General features: G+C 38.1%; 3 protein-coding genes across 4 annotated transcripts in view; 2 read left to right on the forward strand and 1 right to left on the reverse strand.

Moving 5' to 3' along the window:
- Window positions 1–22: 22 nt before the first annotated feature.
- Window positions 23–5,680, reverse strand: txndc12 (thioredoxin domain containing 12 (endoplasmic reticulum)). The gene is made up of 7 exons (XM_038719236.1): window positions 5,499–5,680; window positions 3,658–3,718; window positions 3,288–3,340; window positions 2,060–2,133; window positions 1,723–1,792; window positions 1,062–1,145; window positions 23–905 (listed from the first exon to the last, which is right to left on the reverse strand). Exons 1-7 carry the CDS (start codon window positions 5,596–5,598, stop codon window positions 826–828), a joined length of 522 nt encoding a protein of 173 aa, XP_038575164.1. The 5' UTR covers window positions 5,599–5,680; the 3' UTR covers window positions 23–825.
- A 402-nt stretch (window positions 5,681–6,082) lies between these two features.
- Window positions 6,083–10,870, forward strand: LOC119902859 (transcription factor BTF3 homolog 4-like). The gene is made up of 6 exons (XM_038719238.1): window positions 6,083–6,171; window positions 6,683–6,742; window positions 8,047–8,160; window positions 8,809–9,010; window positions 9,970–10,029; window positions 10,393–10,870. Exons 2-6 carry the CDS (start codon window positions 6,689–6,691, stop codon window positions 10,437–10,439), a joined length of 477 nt encoding a protein of 158 aa, XP_038575166.1. The 5' UTR covers window positions 6,083–6,171; window positions 6,683–6,688; the 3' UTR covers window positions 10,440–10,870.
- Window positions 10,871–13,104: 2,234 nt separating this feature from the next.
- zfyve9a (zinc finger, FYVE domain containing 9a) overlaps window positions 13,105–13,593 on the forward strand; it is a 33,127-nt gene continuing 32,638 nt past the window's right edge. The window contains exon 1 of one of the 2 annotated variants that reach the window (XM_038719196.1): window positions 13,105–13,309. The gene's annotated coding sequence lies outside the window, so the exon portion shown is untranslated. The remainder of the gene's footprint in view (window positions 13,310–13,593) is intronic. The other variant, XM_038719194.1, reaches the window with a different exon arrangement.

Here is a 13,593-nt window from a genome sequence, read left to right on the forward strand (position 1 = left end):
ATGAAAACAATTAACAAACGACTCCGTACGACAAACTTTATTTGTACACTTGGCTGTGTACATGTATAAAATACATCAAGACACTTCTTAACCAATGTTTTTATCCCACATTCAAAGAGGTAAAAAAAAAAAAAGAAGAACCGAGTGGTGTCACTTCACGAGCAGCAAAACAAACTCAGAACAGGAAAGTACTGTTATAGGTAAATAACACAATTTGGCAGGATTAAATGAATAATGTTTAAAAGACTGGGGATAACAGAAATGAGAAGTACAGAGTCCATGTTGTAGTACATGGTAAATATTGTCACAGATATAATTAACATACTGTAGAGGATCTTTGGAAGCACATCACTGAAGGTGTTAAATATTTATCTTGACTAATATGAAGTACTATATCACTGCTGTTGGGTGAAAACGTAACTCTACTGGTTAAAAACCAAAAACATGGCACTTTCCAGATGTAAATTTTCCATCCAACACCAGCATATCTAAGTGAGAGTTAATAATAAACTTGGCTAACTTGAGTTGGTTATATCCTCTACAGACAGTAAGTACAGTACATGTTTAATTAACAGTAGATTACAAATACATGTTTTAAAACAAAGACAGGAAAAGGAGTCGTCATGTAGGAAAAACCGTACAGGACCGAAAGTACTCAAGCACCGTCGCCTTTTTAATGGTTGGCTTGGTTTGGTCAGTGACATGGACCAGACTGTCTAAAGTGTGAGTATAAATGGTGAAAGGGGTTGTTTGATGGGAGCTCTGAAGCGCAGGCTCAGGTAGAGAAAGTGTAGCCCTTACAGCCTAATGCCCGTTCCTGCCTCCTCACAGCTCATCTCCAGTGTGACCCTGCTTGAAGGCGTCGCCCGTCAGCTTCTCCTGCGCCTCCTTCATACCGGACACAACTGAGCAGGATGGAATAAAAGGCAGAAAATATCAACTGCTTTTTAAAGGGAATTTCCACCTCAAATGTGAGTCATCTGTAATCCCAGCTATCATTTTTGAATATATCACATGTAACAGAATACTTTCCGTAGGTAAATGATAATCTGGATTTTTACCTTGTTCTGCGCTGCTGTAGAAGTACTTGTAGTTTGGATTTCCGTTCTTATTAGTAATTTCAGGATGGACTTTGCCGCTGGGATCTGTGAGCGGGTAACAAATAGTGAGTCAAATAAAAAGCTATGGTCGGTTCAAATTAAAGTTAAAATCCATACAATATAGGACAGCAACCAGCCACTGTTTTCTTTATGAATCAATCAAAAAATTACTTTTACAATCGTGTAATTATTTGGTTTATAAAATCCAAGAATATTGTGAAAAATGCTACTAACAACTCCCCAAAGCAAACAAGGAAATATTTCTAAATTGTATTGAAATGTATTTAACATTATAACAATATTCTGCATCCTGGAATAACATCTGTGTGATTTGTTCCTTTATTCTTTACACACAGGTTGTATTTAACATCACATGTGATATTCAAAATCACTTTGTTTTCTTTAATCCAATCAGATGTTGACTAATTGTACCTGCTATTTATTCTTATTTACCTGTAAATATTTTTAACTCTGTAATCCAAATGCCAGCAACATGCCAATGAAACTTAAATCCAGCCTACTGAAACATTATCGGGCACTGCATGTTATTCAGGAAGAGTAACTGTGTTATCAGGAATCCCACAAAGTGTTTACATTAAGGGTGACTCAACCCCCTCCGTACCAAGGAAAAGAATCCGAGGAATGTATCCACCATCGGGGCTTAAGGTTTCATCCTTGGGCTCCTCATCGTCCTGTTCAAATAAGAGACAAGTCGTCATTTACAAGCTTGGAAACAAGTGTCCGCCGCCTAATAATGTGTGTTAATGTTGGCTTTGTGGGCGTAATCATAAAACACGGAAGCGCAGGTGAGAGGAAAAAAAAAAAAAAAAAAGATAGAAATGAGTGTATAAAATAAAAGTAATTGAATCTCCCCACAAATACAAACTACATTGCAGTTCATATGAAATATTTTTTGAAATGAACAGTTTGCTGGGAAATGTCAATTAACATTTCCTTACCTCAAGGTTGATCATAACAAAGTTGTGTGCAAGTTCAGAGATTTCTTTGGACTCGGCAAATTTGGGTTTCAATGCTGATGAAAAAGCAGCAAAAAACATGACTGTTATTGTGTGTCGCCATCAAATCCAGGACAAATCATATTGATTATTAACACAAAACAGTACTGGCCCTGCTTCTTTGAAATTAAATGATTAATCTGTCAATCTTCCACTTTCCCGACAGTCCTTCCAGCCCTAGAGCCATTACCCCAGGCAGCTTTAATAATCAATTCCTGTTTGCCCACATTCCAGGTGGTGATTTGGTTGAGCTTGTAGGATAAGCTTACTAATGTTTATTCATTTGCATATGATATGGTTTGACATTCATGTCACGTTGAACTGAAATATTATTTTCCCCAGTGTCATGTAGTGCCGTTTTACTAAAGTTATTATGCCTTTTAAATACAAAAACTATATTCCCTTCTAGCCCAGTTGCTTTAAGTCTAAAGTACCATATAACTGACGTGGTGTCCGTTGACTAACATTCAGTCGGTGGGTATCAAAAAATATCTCTGTTACCCAGCAAGAACACTACAAGACTAAGACTTGAATATCATAGTGCAGACCACTAACCTTTACCTACTTTCAAGGTCAAGTTAATAGATCTTTTTCATGAAAGGCCTTTTTCCATGTCACAGTAGGAAATAATAAAATGAACAACAAGTGAATTCCATTTAGCTGCTTCAGTTTCAGGGTCCTGCATCACCGTTAGAGCTCGCACCTTAGTGGGACACTTAAATAGAACACTAGAGCCACCGTTAATGTGACTTACGCCTGTGCTTTTACTGTTATGACAAGACGAAATGTCTGCTGTTAAAAAAAAATGACTGGTCATTACAGTCCACTATCTTAAAGTTATCTTAAAGAGTGTATATGTGTCGTGTCATGTAAAGTACTGCTCTCTTTACTGTTTTTGGGAAGCATATTTCTGAGTAACAACTCTGTCTTTTGGACTGATTTATTGACGTTCAATGGGAGAATGATTTAGTTGACTAAAACCTGAATCACTGAATCACAAAAGTCACAACAACCAGGCTACATTTATCTGTTAAAGTAATGTTTTTTTAGACCTAGAGTAAGTGTCCGGCACGTAAATATTTCTAATCTTACTAGTTCAGTAAGACACCTTGTCATTAGGAAATCCTAACCTGAGGTTTTAGTATGTAAAAGGGGGATAACATTGTTTTACCTTTGCAGGCTCCACACCAACTCTTGTGGATGATGAGCATGATTGGCAGCCCGCTGTCAATGCAAACCCATTAAAACATTTGTCAAGATCAAAACTCTACACGGGAGAGAAACTGAAAACTTGTAACTCGGACATCAGCTCGTCAGAACTGCAACTGCAGTAAATGAAAATATACACTCTAATATACACTAAACAAAACAGTATGTGAAGCTACTGATAGAAACTTGTCAGTCTGCTCCAGTCATTAGTGAAATGTAGATGCGAGGGATTTCTTTAAAAGCTGTTTCAGACCTCAGGGTAATAGTTGTACAAAAGATGGCTCAGTATGGTTAGAGGAAGTGTAATATTTAAGCTCTCTGTGTGAACTCACCTGGCCTCAGCTTCCTTTTTGCCATCATCCAGCGTCCTCCAGTGGATGTTATCTCCAAACCCTGTGGGTGGGGATGAATGAATGAGCACACCAGCATTGTTTAACTGGTATTATATTTCTACAACAGGGTGGGTCTGTCCTAAATACAGTATCAACAGAAATAACTGTGAGGGAACTATGGCAAAATGACAAATTAATAGTGGTAATTTAATATCAAGCTGCAGGGAAATATCGACTCTGCTCTGTCACCTGTTCCACTTATAGTAACTAGCTTGTAGGTTTATATGGTAGCGGTGGATAAGTAATCAGTACAGCAATAGACTATATTTTTGGCTTTATCTGTCTTACATTTGAAGGATGTTGTTTGTGTACTCAGAGACAATTGATGATGTCATTGGAACAAAAAAGTACCATGTGGCTTTTATTGTAAGTAACATTTCTTGGTGTGACTACTGTACATTGTATAGTATGGTATGGCATAAGTATGTCTATTTATGTAAAAACAATACATATGTATTCATGAGAAGCACGTGTGCAAGCAATTCTTTTTTTAAGTAATTAAATTTCCTTCACAGTGGGAACTTTAATGTACAATATCTGGGTAAAGGATGTAAGCTTCTCCACTGTACAGAAACATTTTTTTGCAATTAGGTGTCAATAACACCAAAGAAATGCGGAATTAATCTGAGTAATTATATCGAGAAAGACTGCCACTAAAGGCAAAGCTGTAATGTTTAGGACTAAAACTTTTAGAATTAAGTGTATATTCCTCTTCCAATTACACATGTATCACAATGTATCACAGATCATGAGTATTGCATTACATCTTATGATCCCTTTGCTATTAAAGACAACTCATAATGACTAAAATGTCTTGTTACTGTATGATTTCTGCTTCAACTTTAACAATTTGTGCAAAAGCAGTGTGCAGTGTGTACATCCACCTTGAGAACAGTGTGTAACAAAATGATTAAAGAACATAAGCTTTAGATATAATATAATTAAGCTTTCTGGTATCAGTAATATACTATACTATATAATGAAAACGCTGTTGTTCATCAGGGTTCAGTGTTTGTGAGAAATATTTAAATAACTTTTCATTCTTTATCCTACATGGATCTCATTCAGCTTGTCAATGTAGGTTTTGAAAAAAGAAATGACCAATCAGAGCTATATGCCTTTTAACCAACACAAAACTGCAAAAATGTATCTTAATAACATCTCTTTGCTTAATGTCATTCCTCCATGCAGTGTGATACACTCTTTTTTATGCTTGTATTTTGTAACACTGATGCACCTTTTCTATACAGCAGTGGTGAAAATACAAAAGTATTAGCAGTACTCATGCTTATATATTACTAGATTATAACTACTAATGCATTAATCTCAAAAAATGGAAATATTCAAGGAAATTACCATAAAACTGTACTTAGGTTCTTAACTTGGCTGCTTTACAGTTTATTTCATTGATTGTAATGTGTGCCATGCACCTGTATGTATATTTGATTATTTTAGTAAATAAACAATATGTATATATTTATTTCTATTATGAATACCAAAAATATTTTGCAATGTTTACAATATTAACAATAAAATAAATTGGTTAACCTGAAAAACTGGAAATTCAAAATGCATGCCTGGCCGACAAAGCACACCTCGTCACCGTCATCAAACTACCTGTCCAGGACACAGACTTTGTGATCCAGGATGCTGATACAAAGACAGCTAGCCTAACTTAGCTCTCCTCCGCCTGTGGTAACACTATCAATGACCGTGCTACACACCGCTGTCCTGCTCACAATCGCTTCACTTCATGCATGAACTCAAAAATATAAACCCACCTCTCCCGCTGGCTGCTTCGACAACCTCCTGAAAACACGTCAAAGACAGCAAGACCTGCAGAGACGAAAATAAAGCGATGTTTACAAGAGACGTTTGCATTTTCACTGGCCTATTTTCGCACACAACTACGGCTAGAAGCTAACGGCAGCAGCTGTTCGTGAACCGAGAGACCCGGACGTTCAACCGTTACATTTCACAATAAAAGTATTTTCACAATAAAGTTGTATGTTGAAATGTGCGTGCGCGCGCGCATGTGTGGCAGTTACCTCCCCCCCTTTTACGTGACGTCACATCCACAAAACCGCGTGCTCTTGCCTGCGGCCTCGGCTGGTCAAGTTAGACAACGAAATGCCAGGAAAAGACCGGAAAGTTGCGCGAAACAAATTTTAAAAGCCACAAAAATATTTCTAGAATAAACACATTCAGGTATTTCACGTATTAAATCCAACCTAAATATATTACACGTTATATCTTTTCTCCTTTACCATTGATGTGTTCCCTGATAAAATCAAAAGTGTCCTGTTGTGTGAGTCAGGGCACTTTTATTGTGAAAACGTTAATAGGAAGTATATTTTTTATTGCTGCTGCTTGACGTTGCTTTAAGCTGCACGTCTTCAGCCTCATTAGTAGCGAGAACAGTTCAGCGGACTGTTAGTTAATTCCTTGTCAAAGGTAAAAAATCGCCTCATTTTGTGGTTAACATTGGAGCCGATTTGTTTTATCATTTGATTTGAAGTTGACGTTAGTTGTTTGACTTGCCGGGAACAAAAAGCCAGTTCGTTTATCTTGTTTCTTCAGCCGTTATGCTAATATTAGCTAAATTAGCCATCTGGTTAGCAACAGCTAACTAGCCACAGTTACGTTAGACAAAAATGTCATTTTAAAAAAGTGTCTCAGTCTAAATACTTTTCTTTATCCTATTTAATTTATGTTGGTCAATGTCGTCAGTATGGCTTCAGTATCACTGTCAGTTAATCTGTTAGCCGTGTGCTAACTCAGTGCTAACGTTAATGTGTGGAAATGAGGATTATTGTAGCTCTGATTGCTTAACGTTAACTTGTTCTGTGTTCTCTGCATTTCACCAAGTTATCACATTTTCTCCCTTAAACTGCTTGTTGTTTTCTGACCTGTGAAAACTATGAAAATAACATAATGTTAAAGTTGTTGTTTTATTTTAAAACAGAACACTATGAATCAAGAAAAGCTTGCTAAACTTCAGGCACAAGTCCGGATAGGTGGAAAGGTAACCACTACTGTTTTTTGGACATATTATTAAATCTTTTACTTTGTTAGCGTAGTAATGTTGATACATGTCAAATATTCAGTGTTGAAATCGCAATCAAGGCTTTCAGTTGTGTCCTGTCGTTGGTTCAGTTGTTCATTTTAAGGAGAGTGATAGTATTCAGCATCTGCTAGGTCTTTCCTCCTGACCTCAGCATTCCCTTTATGGGAGAGAGCATTAGCCCCTTCATCTGGGGCCTCTAGGGCTTTGTTCAGATGTATTGAGAGGTCTCCAGCCTCACACTAGGTGGCGTTATTTCTTATTTTTGCTGTGACGGGGCCTTTTTATAAACAGTCTACAGACAGCGCCTTGTGCGATTTCCCACACTGACAAATACAAAATATATTTACTTTATTCATATTCTACCAGAAGTAACAAGAAGATCCCACACACACTGTCAGCTACTTGTACTCACAAAGAGTTACTTCTCAGTTTAGAGTTTTTGATCCTGGGCATTCGTCAAACATAATTTATTATAATTGTCTAGATCTTTGTTGAAGTCAGTACTTGAGTAGTAAAATCCACAGTTAAGTAAAAACAAAGACCTCGTTTTTTTTATTTAAAAAAAATATGGAGGTGGGAGATGGGATTGACTTTTAGGACTTCTGAAGCTTGTTCAAACTAGTGGGGGGGGGGGAATGGAAATGGCAAAAATAAAGTATCTAATATAAGGTTAAAAGCCAGATCAGCTTATTTGCTGCAAATTACCATAGAGTTTTCCAAGTCCCTTTTAACTTCTTATTTCTAGTCATGTACCCACAATAATAAAAGCTTTCTTGTACAAAGCACTGTGGCTTGGACTTTTGAGGAATCTGTTCCCTTTCTTGTGGACAGTATTTAGCTTACTAATCATCATAGTCAGATCCAAGTAGTGCTTCCTTCACTGTTTTTTAATGCAGTCATCCTCCTTTCCTCTGTCCTTTCAACTTATTGACAGGATTAGTAAGTAGGCAAATGTACTGTATTTGTACCCCTTTAGTAAAAGCCCTGTTTTGGTAAAAGTACAATTTAAAAACACTAAACAGAATGTAAAAAGCTGCTCTTTTACAGTACAATAACAGGTCATTTGTAGTGTTGCACATTCCAGTCTTGAATTTGAAACTGCTGTTATCTAGAAATTTGTAAATAATGTGTCCAAGTTTATAATGGGAAAATGGTCCCTTGTACGTTTAAGTCTGACGTTAAGTGGTATTAACTGTATTTGACATTTTGGTCGATTCAGTTATCTAATCCTTTTTTGGCGTCCACACCTATTCTCTCCTCAGGGAACGGCCCGCAGGAAGAAAAAGGTTGTTCACAAAACGGCAACAGCTGATGACAAGAAACTCCAGGGCTCACTGAAGAAACTGGCAGTGAACAACATTGCAGGGATCGAAGAGGTGAGCTATCAAAGGCAAACTAATGTCAGCGTTGTACTGTAGCTGTCGCCTTTCTTTTTGTCTTTTTTTTTGGGTCGTCTTTTTTTGAGAGTTCCGATCAGAAAAGATTAATGACAGGGCGAGCCTTACCAACATGTTCTCCAATCAAAAGCATCTAGTTTATTTTTAGAGTGCTTTTATCCAACAAGCTCCCACAAAGTGTTTCAGATAAATCAAAGCACAAAAATGGGGTTAAAACTTAAGGATGAATCACTAACCTGATGCACAAAATGAACGTTGTCTCCTTCATTCAGGTTGTGGCTGAATTTACATTTTATATTTTACAGTAAATGAATGAAATTGTTAAGATAATCACTGCAAATAAGATGTAATTTAAGGTCTAAGTTTTTTTTCTTTTATCCATAGCGATAGAGGGTGTTATATCTCCTTTGAGGCAAATGAAGATTTTGGGCTATAAGTATAAAATATATATTTTATACTTTTGTGCTGTTGTAATTGATGCACAGTTGTTTTTTTACATGTCAATTTTTCAGTTGACACCAAAAATAATTTAGGCATTAAAACAAAGTACTACAGACGTAATAATGCCTTGATGGTACACAGTCTTGTGTCAGGTTTTGATTGGCTAGTTTTTTTTTCCCACTTCAGGTGAATATGATAAAAGATGATGGGACGGTGATCCACTTCAACAACCCCAAAGTGCAGGCGTCTCTGTCTGCCAACACCTTTGCCATCACGGGCCACGCTGAGACCAAGCAGCTGACAGAGATGCTGCCGGGCATCCTGAGCCAGCTGGGAGCCGACAGCCTCACCAGCCTGCGCAAGCTGGCCGAGCAGTTCCCGCGGCAATGTGAGTCACACGCATGCGTCAACACTCACAGTCGCAACGTCGGAGTTCTCTGTGGTCGTGTAATATCAGGGATTTTCGTAGAAGCTGAGTGGGGTCAGCAAAGTCATCAACTTTTTAATGAATTGTTAGATGAGCAGGACAGATGATGTAGTAAGAGTTCAGGTGCTGAAATGTTAGTCACGTGGTCATTAAAGGCCGCAGGTCGTGGTTGAACTTGCCTAAAACAAAAACACAGTTGAAAATGCTGCCTTTAACATACCAGTGTCCTTAGGTAGATTTGTGTGACAGCTTTGTGCAGCCGTGTGTTTGTTTAGAATCACTGGAGAACCAGAGCAGGTTAAATCTGTACGTGTGACCCAGAGAAACTGGTTATAGCAGCGACAGAAACTGAAGAGAACAACAAGCATTGTGAGGAAAGGGCAAAAAACTGCAGCAGGCAAAGTGTGGACATTTAGAGACTGATTATTAATAAAGGTGCAGATATCTTGCACAGTCTGAGAAGCTAGACGATTAAGTTTGTACATGGGAAATGGGTGCAGCTTTTCTACACGGCAACAGCGCCAATTATGTGATATTGCAGACAGTTGCACAGTGAAGGCTGATGAGCAAAGGATTCAACCAGTTCTGCTAGTAGACGTGTGCAAACAAGAGCTGCAACTGTCAAAACAGTCTCTTCACAAGGGTATTGAGTTTGGCCTGGTGTCATGGAATTGTAGATGTTGTATTTTTACTTTTCTGAGCAGCACTATTTATTTAATTTTTGTGCAAGTGTTTATTTCAGTGGCCTGGTGTCTTCAGAGTTTTTGCAAAACAAGATATTGAGTCTGGGAATTCGGGGGGAAACGATGGGACTTGTTAACATAAATATGTATTTATTCTCACAGAATTTACTTTTCCCAATTATCAGCTCAACTTCTGATTCACCGTATATTTATTTTTTCCCGTTATATATTTTGTAGCAATGGACATGAAAGCAGTCAAGGAGGAAATTGCAGAAGAAGAGGACGACGACGTACCAGGTACATTTGTAGATAGTTGTTGACATTGACGTGTTGTTCATCATGCTTTTTTGGCTTATGGTAAAACTTGGTGCTGCTTCTCCTGTTAAACGTCACCTTTGTAGATTATAAAAGGGTTTGATTGCAAAATACTACGTTTACTTCCGATTGCGTTACTATTTTGCGAGTTAAGAAAATAAGGCATTCTCCAACTAAAGAGTTGATATAAATAATTTGAAAACAAGGATGCGGACAAAATGGTCCAAAGACGCCTATTTTGAAATGGTTTGTATCAACTCTTCAGCTGCAGAATGTTAGAAATAAAGATGTTTTTTGACAATAATATCACAAGTCACCTGATGTACTTTGTTTTCTTTCTTCCAGAACTCGTGGAGAACTTTGATGAAGCCTCAAAGAACGAAGCAAACTGATGAATCCTAATTTTTTATTTTATTTTTTTCTCCCTCCATTAACCGTTTTATTTTTTACCTCTTACGGACTCACAAAGGGCATTTCCTCTTGTGGGGAAACGGTTGTTAAAGGTGCAGCGTATCTTCTCCGGAGATGTGAACCACCTTTGGTTTAGCCTGCCATGACAGCACAACAGCAACATGCAGATAACATAAGTCTTGATTTCAGTAGGCTGCGATATTGTGGACACGCCGAAGAAACGAGAATCTGTACGACTCTCAGCACCCAAAGGACTCAAACTACTTTGGAGATAAGCTTTCTACATGGTTAAACGTGGCTAGTATTTAAGAGATTGTTTATTAAATTACAATTTAAGTGAGCGAACAATTCACTTTACAATCGAGTGGTGATTTATAAATTTAATAAAACATTTTTGGGCTATTGAATCTTCTCTATTGATCTTTTTGTGTTTTATTACTCCCCAGATTTGTTTTGTCAACTCAATGCCAGCTAATGGCGAAACAGAAAGTCAACAGTATTGTATTTTCCTCAGCCATTTAAATTTTGTATCGGTTTGATAAATTTGCTAACTGTTTATGTTGCTATGAGAATTTGCGCTAGTGCTGATTGAATGAAATCAAGCATAACATCAATCAGCAGTGATGGAAGAAGATTCAGAAGTAAAAATAGCAACAGAACAATAAATACTTACATTGTCCATTACAATAAAAGTGGCCCCTACTAGTGTTATTATTTATATTTTATTATTTTAATGGATCTTGTCAAGGGGGCTTATTTTAAGGAATATATTTTATGTTAAATGTTTTGCCATTTTTAAGTAACATGCACTAATCTGCAAGGTAACTATTAACTACAGCTGTCAAATACTGACTATTGGTCACAGAAAATAAGTTACTTTATTAATTACCTTGGGTTCAAGTAACATCGAGGGTTACTTTTTTTCTATTTTACAAAGTAGTTCAATCTATAATAAAAATAACAGTATTGGCAACTATGATTGGGTGTAGTAAATCAGGAGGGGTTAACAGCGTTTGGGTGGGTCGTGCACATCACTACATCACCGCCAACGCTGTCACATCCCGTTTCATTGATCACTTCTGACGCTCCTCTGCTGCATCGTGCTGATCAATGGGCTGCAGCTGTCATTCTCTGCGCCGCAGTTGAGGTCTGACAAGGTTACCGGGGATGAATGTGCCATTTCGGCAGGAGTCTGTCGTGCCCTGAGCTGGACGGAGCTGCGGACCCGCCCCGGGGCTCACCACACCACCTTCAGTACCGCTTAAGCCAAAATGTCCCTGCTGCTGCTGCTGCTGCTGCGGCGGGACCACAGTGCAGAGGTGCATGGAGCCAAAGCGTTTTACTGCTGCGTCAAGATGGACGGTGACAGCTGCATCCAAACCGGAAACTATATGCTGTCGTCTTAAAATTAAGAGCTCCTAAAAACTTTTTGATTAAAACAATATTGAGATGATTTGTGTAAAGGACCAGTGAATCAATTTTTACTGGGATGATTTGTCAAATGGTATTGGAATGTGTAAGCTACATTTATTCTAGTACTGTGCTTGAAAATTCTGAACAATTTTGAGGTACTTGTACTTCAGTTGTAGACTACTTTGTACCTTTATTTAACTTACTACATGTTAGAGGAAAAATATTTACTGTTATTATACTGCTTCCACCAGCTACAACATTAAAATGCTCCTTACACATTGATATACCAGTAATAACAATCCAATAATGAAGTATACACTATAATGCTGAGAGGGGCAATTCTGCTGAATAATTAGGTTGGTTTTTTTTATACTTTAAGTACATGTTTTAAGACATTTAAAATACTGCTTTTAATAATAATTTGTAATGTATACGTGGCGATGGAACAGTGGACAAGACACCTTTGGTGTGGGAGATCTGAGTTTGGCAAGACACTTAACCCCTGGTTGCTCTAGAGGCCTGGAACCTCAGTCCACATGTGTAAGTTGCATAGTGGACCACAACTGGCTTCTAAACCATGAGTTCTTATGTCACAAATGTATCTTGTATGTTCATGTCTTAAACACAGATTTAAAGTGAGCACTTTCACCTTTTAAGCTGATGAAGTGTCAAATTCTGCACCGTGAAGGTCAAATATCCAAGAGAAGTAACAACAAGCAACATTTTTGAGTAGAGGGGGACTTTAAGTAGAATTTTGATTACAGGGGTATTTTGACATTTTAGTATTACCTTTGCTTATTTAAAAGATCTGAATACTACTTCCACCTCTGTTTATTGCATAGTGTAGCTCAGTGGTTCTCCCTTGCACATCAGGGACCCCTAAACTGACACAAATTAGACCATGAACCCCAATTGATAAGAGTTTGTCCCAGGGTCCCCCCAATTGATTGCATTTTTCTTTTAGATGTTGTACAGAAAAACTATGACTAAAATGATGATGCATTCAGTCTTTTTGTTGGATGGATGAAATAATTGTGAAAATAAACTATTCCCCTTTTTGCTGGGGACCTCCTGGAACCCCCTCCTAACGACCCCACTTTGAGAATCACTGGTGTCGCTACCATAGACTTTACAGAACAGGTGGAAAGGAAGTTTATTTTGAAATGCATAACCGGAAGTAACAGATTTCCATTCTGGCTGTCTTGACGTTTCTCCTTATTTTTCCCCAATATTAAACCTTGGGGGAGGGATCCTTGAGCGCTGTCGCACATTTACGGTAGACTACAGGCTGTACTTTCAGACTTGCGCTGTTTGAGTTGAGCAGGGAGCGGAGAGTCTGCACGAGGATACTCAAAAATAGCTTTGAAAGGCGATTAGGTATGACGGATACTAATGGAGGGGCTCCGCGGGACTCTACGTAAAGATGAGGATTCCTCCGGTGAGTAACTGGATTTGTTTTCATGACATTTCACAGGTCTGTTGTTGGTCTAACGTTACAGCCCGCCATTGCAACGGCAAGTGTTAACTAAGCCTAAGTCAGTGTGGAGGGTGTTGTGGTGTTTTACGGTCTGTTTAGTTAGCTCAGCGGTTAAGGAATGACGAGAAGGTGGTGTTACGGTATCACTATGTTACGTCAACTGCACAACACGTTAACGTTCTCCCTAGCTAATCACTCACGAAAAACACTAGCAGTGCGGCGGTGGGCAAATAATGTCAGTGACT

This window comes from Micropterus salmoides, unplaced genomic scaffold (assembly GCF_014851395.1).
Source record: "Micropterus salmoides isolate LMB-PRFRI ecotype aquatic unplaced genomic scaffold, ASM1485139v1 Ms_hic_scaffold_14, whole genome shotgun sequence".
Classification (NCBI taxonomy): Eukaryota; Metazoa; Chordata; class Actinopteri; order Centrarchiformes; family Centrarchidae; genus Micropterus; species Micropterus salmoides.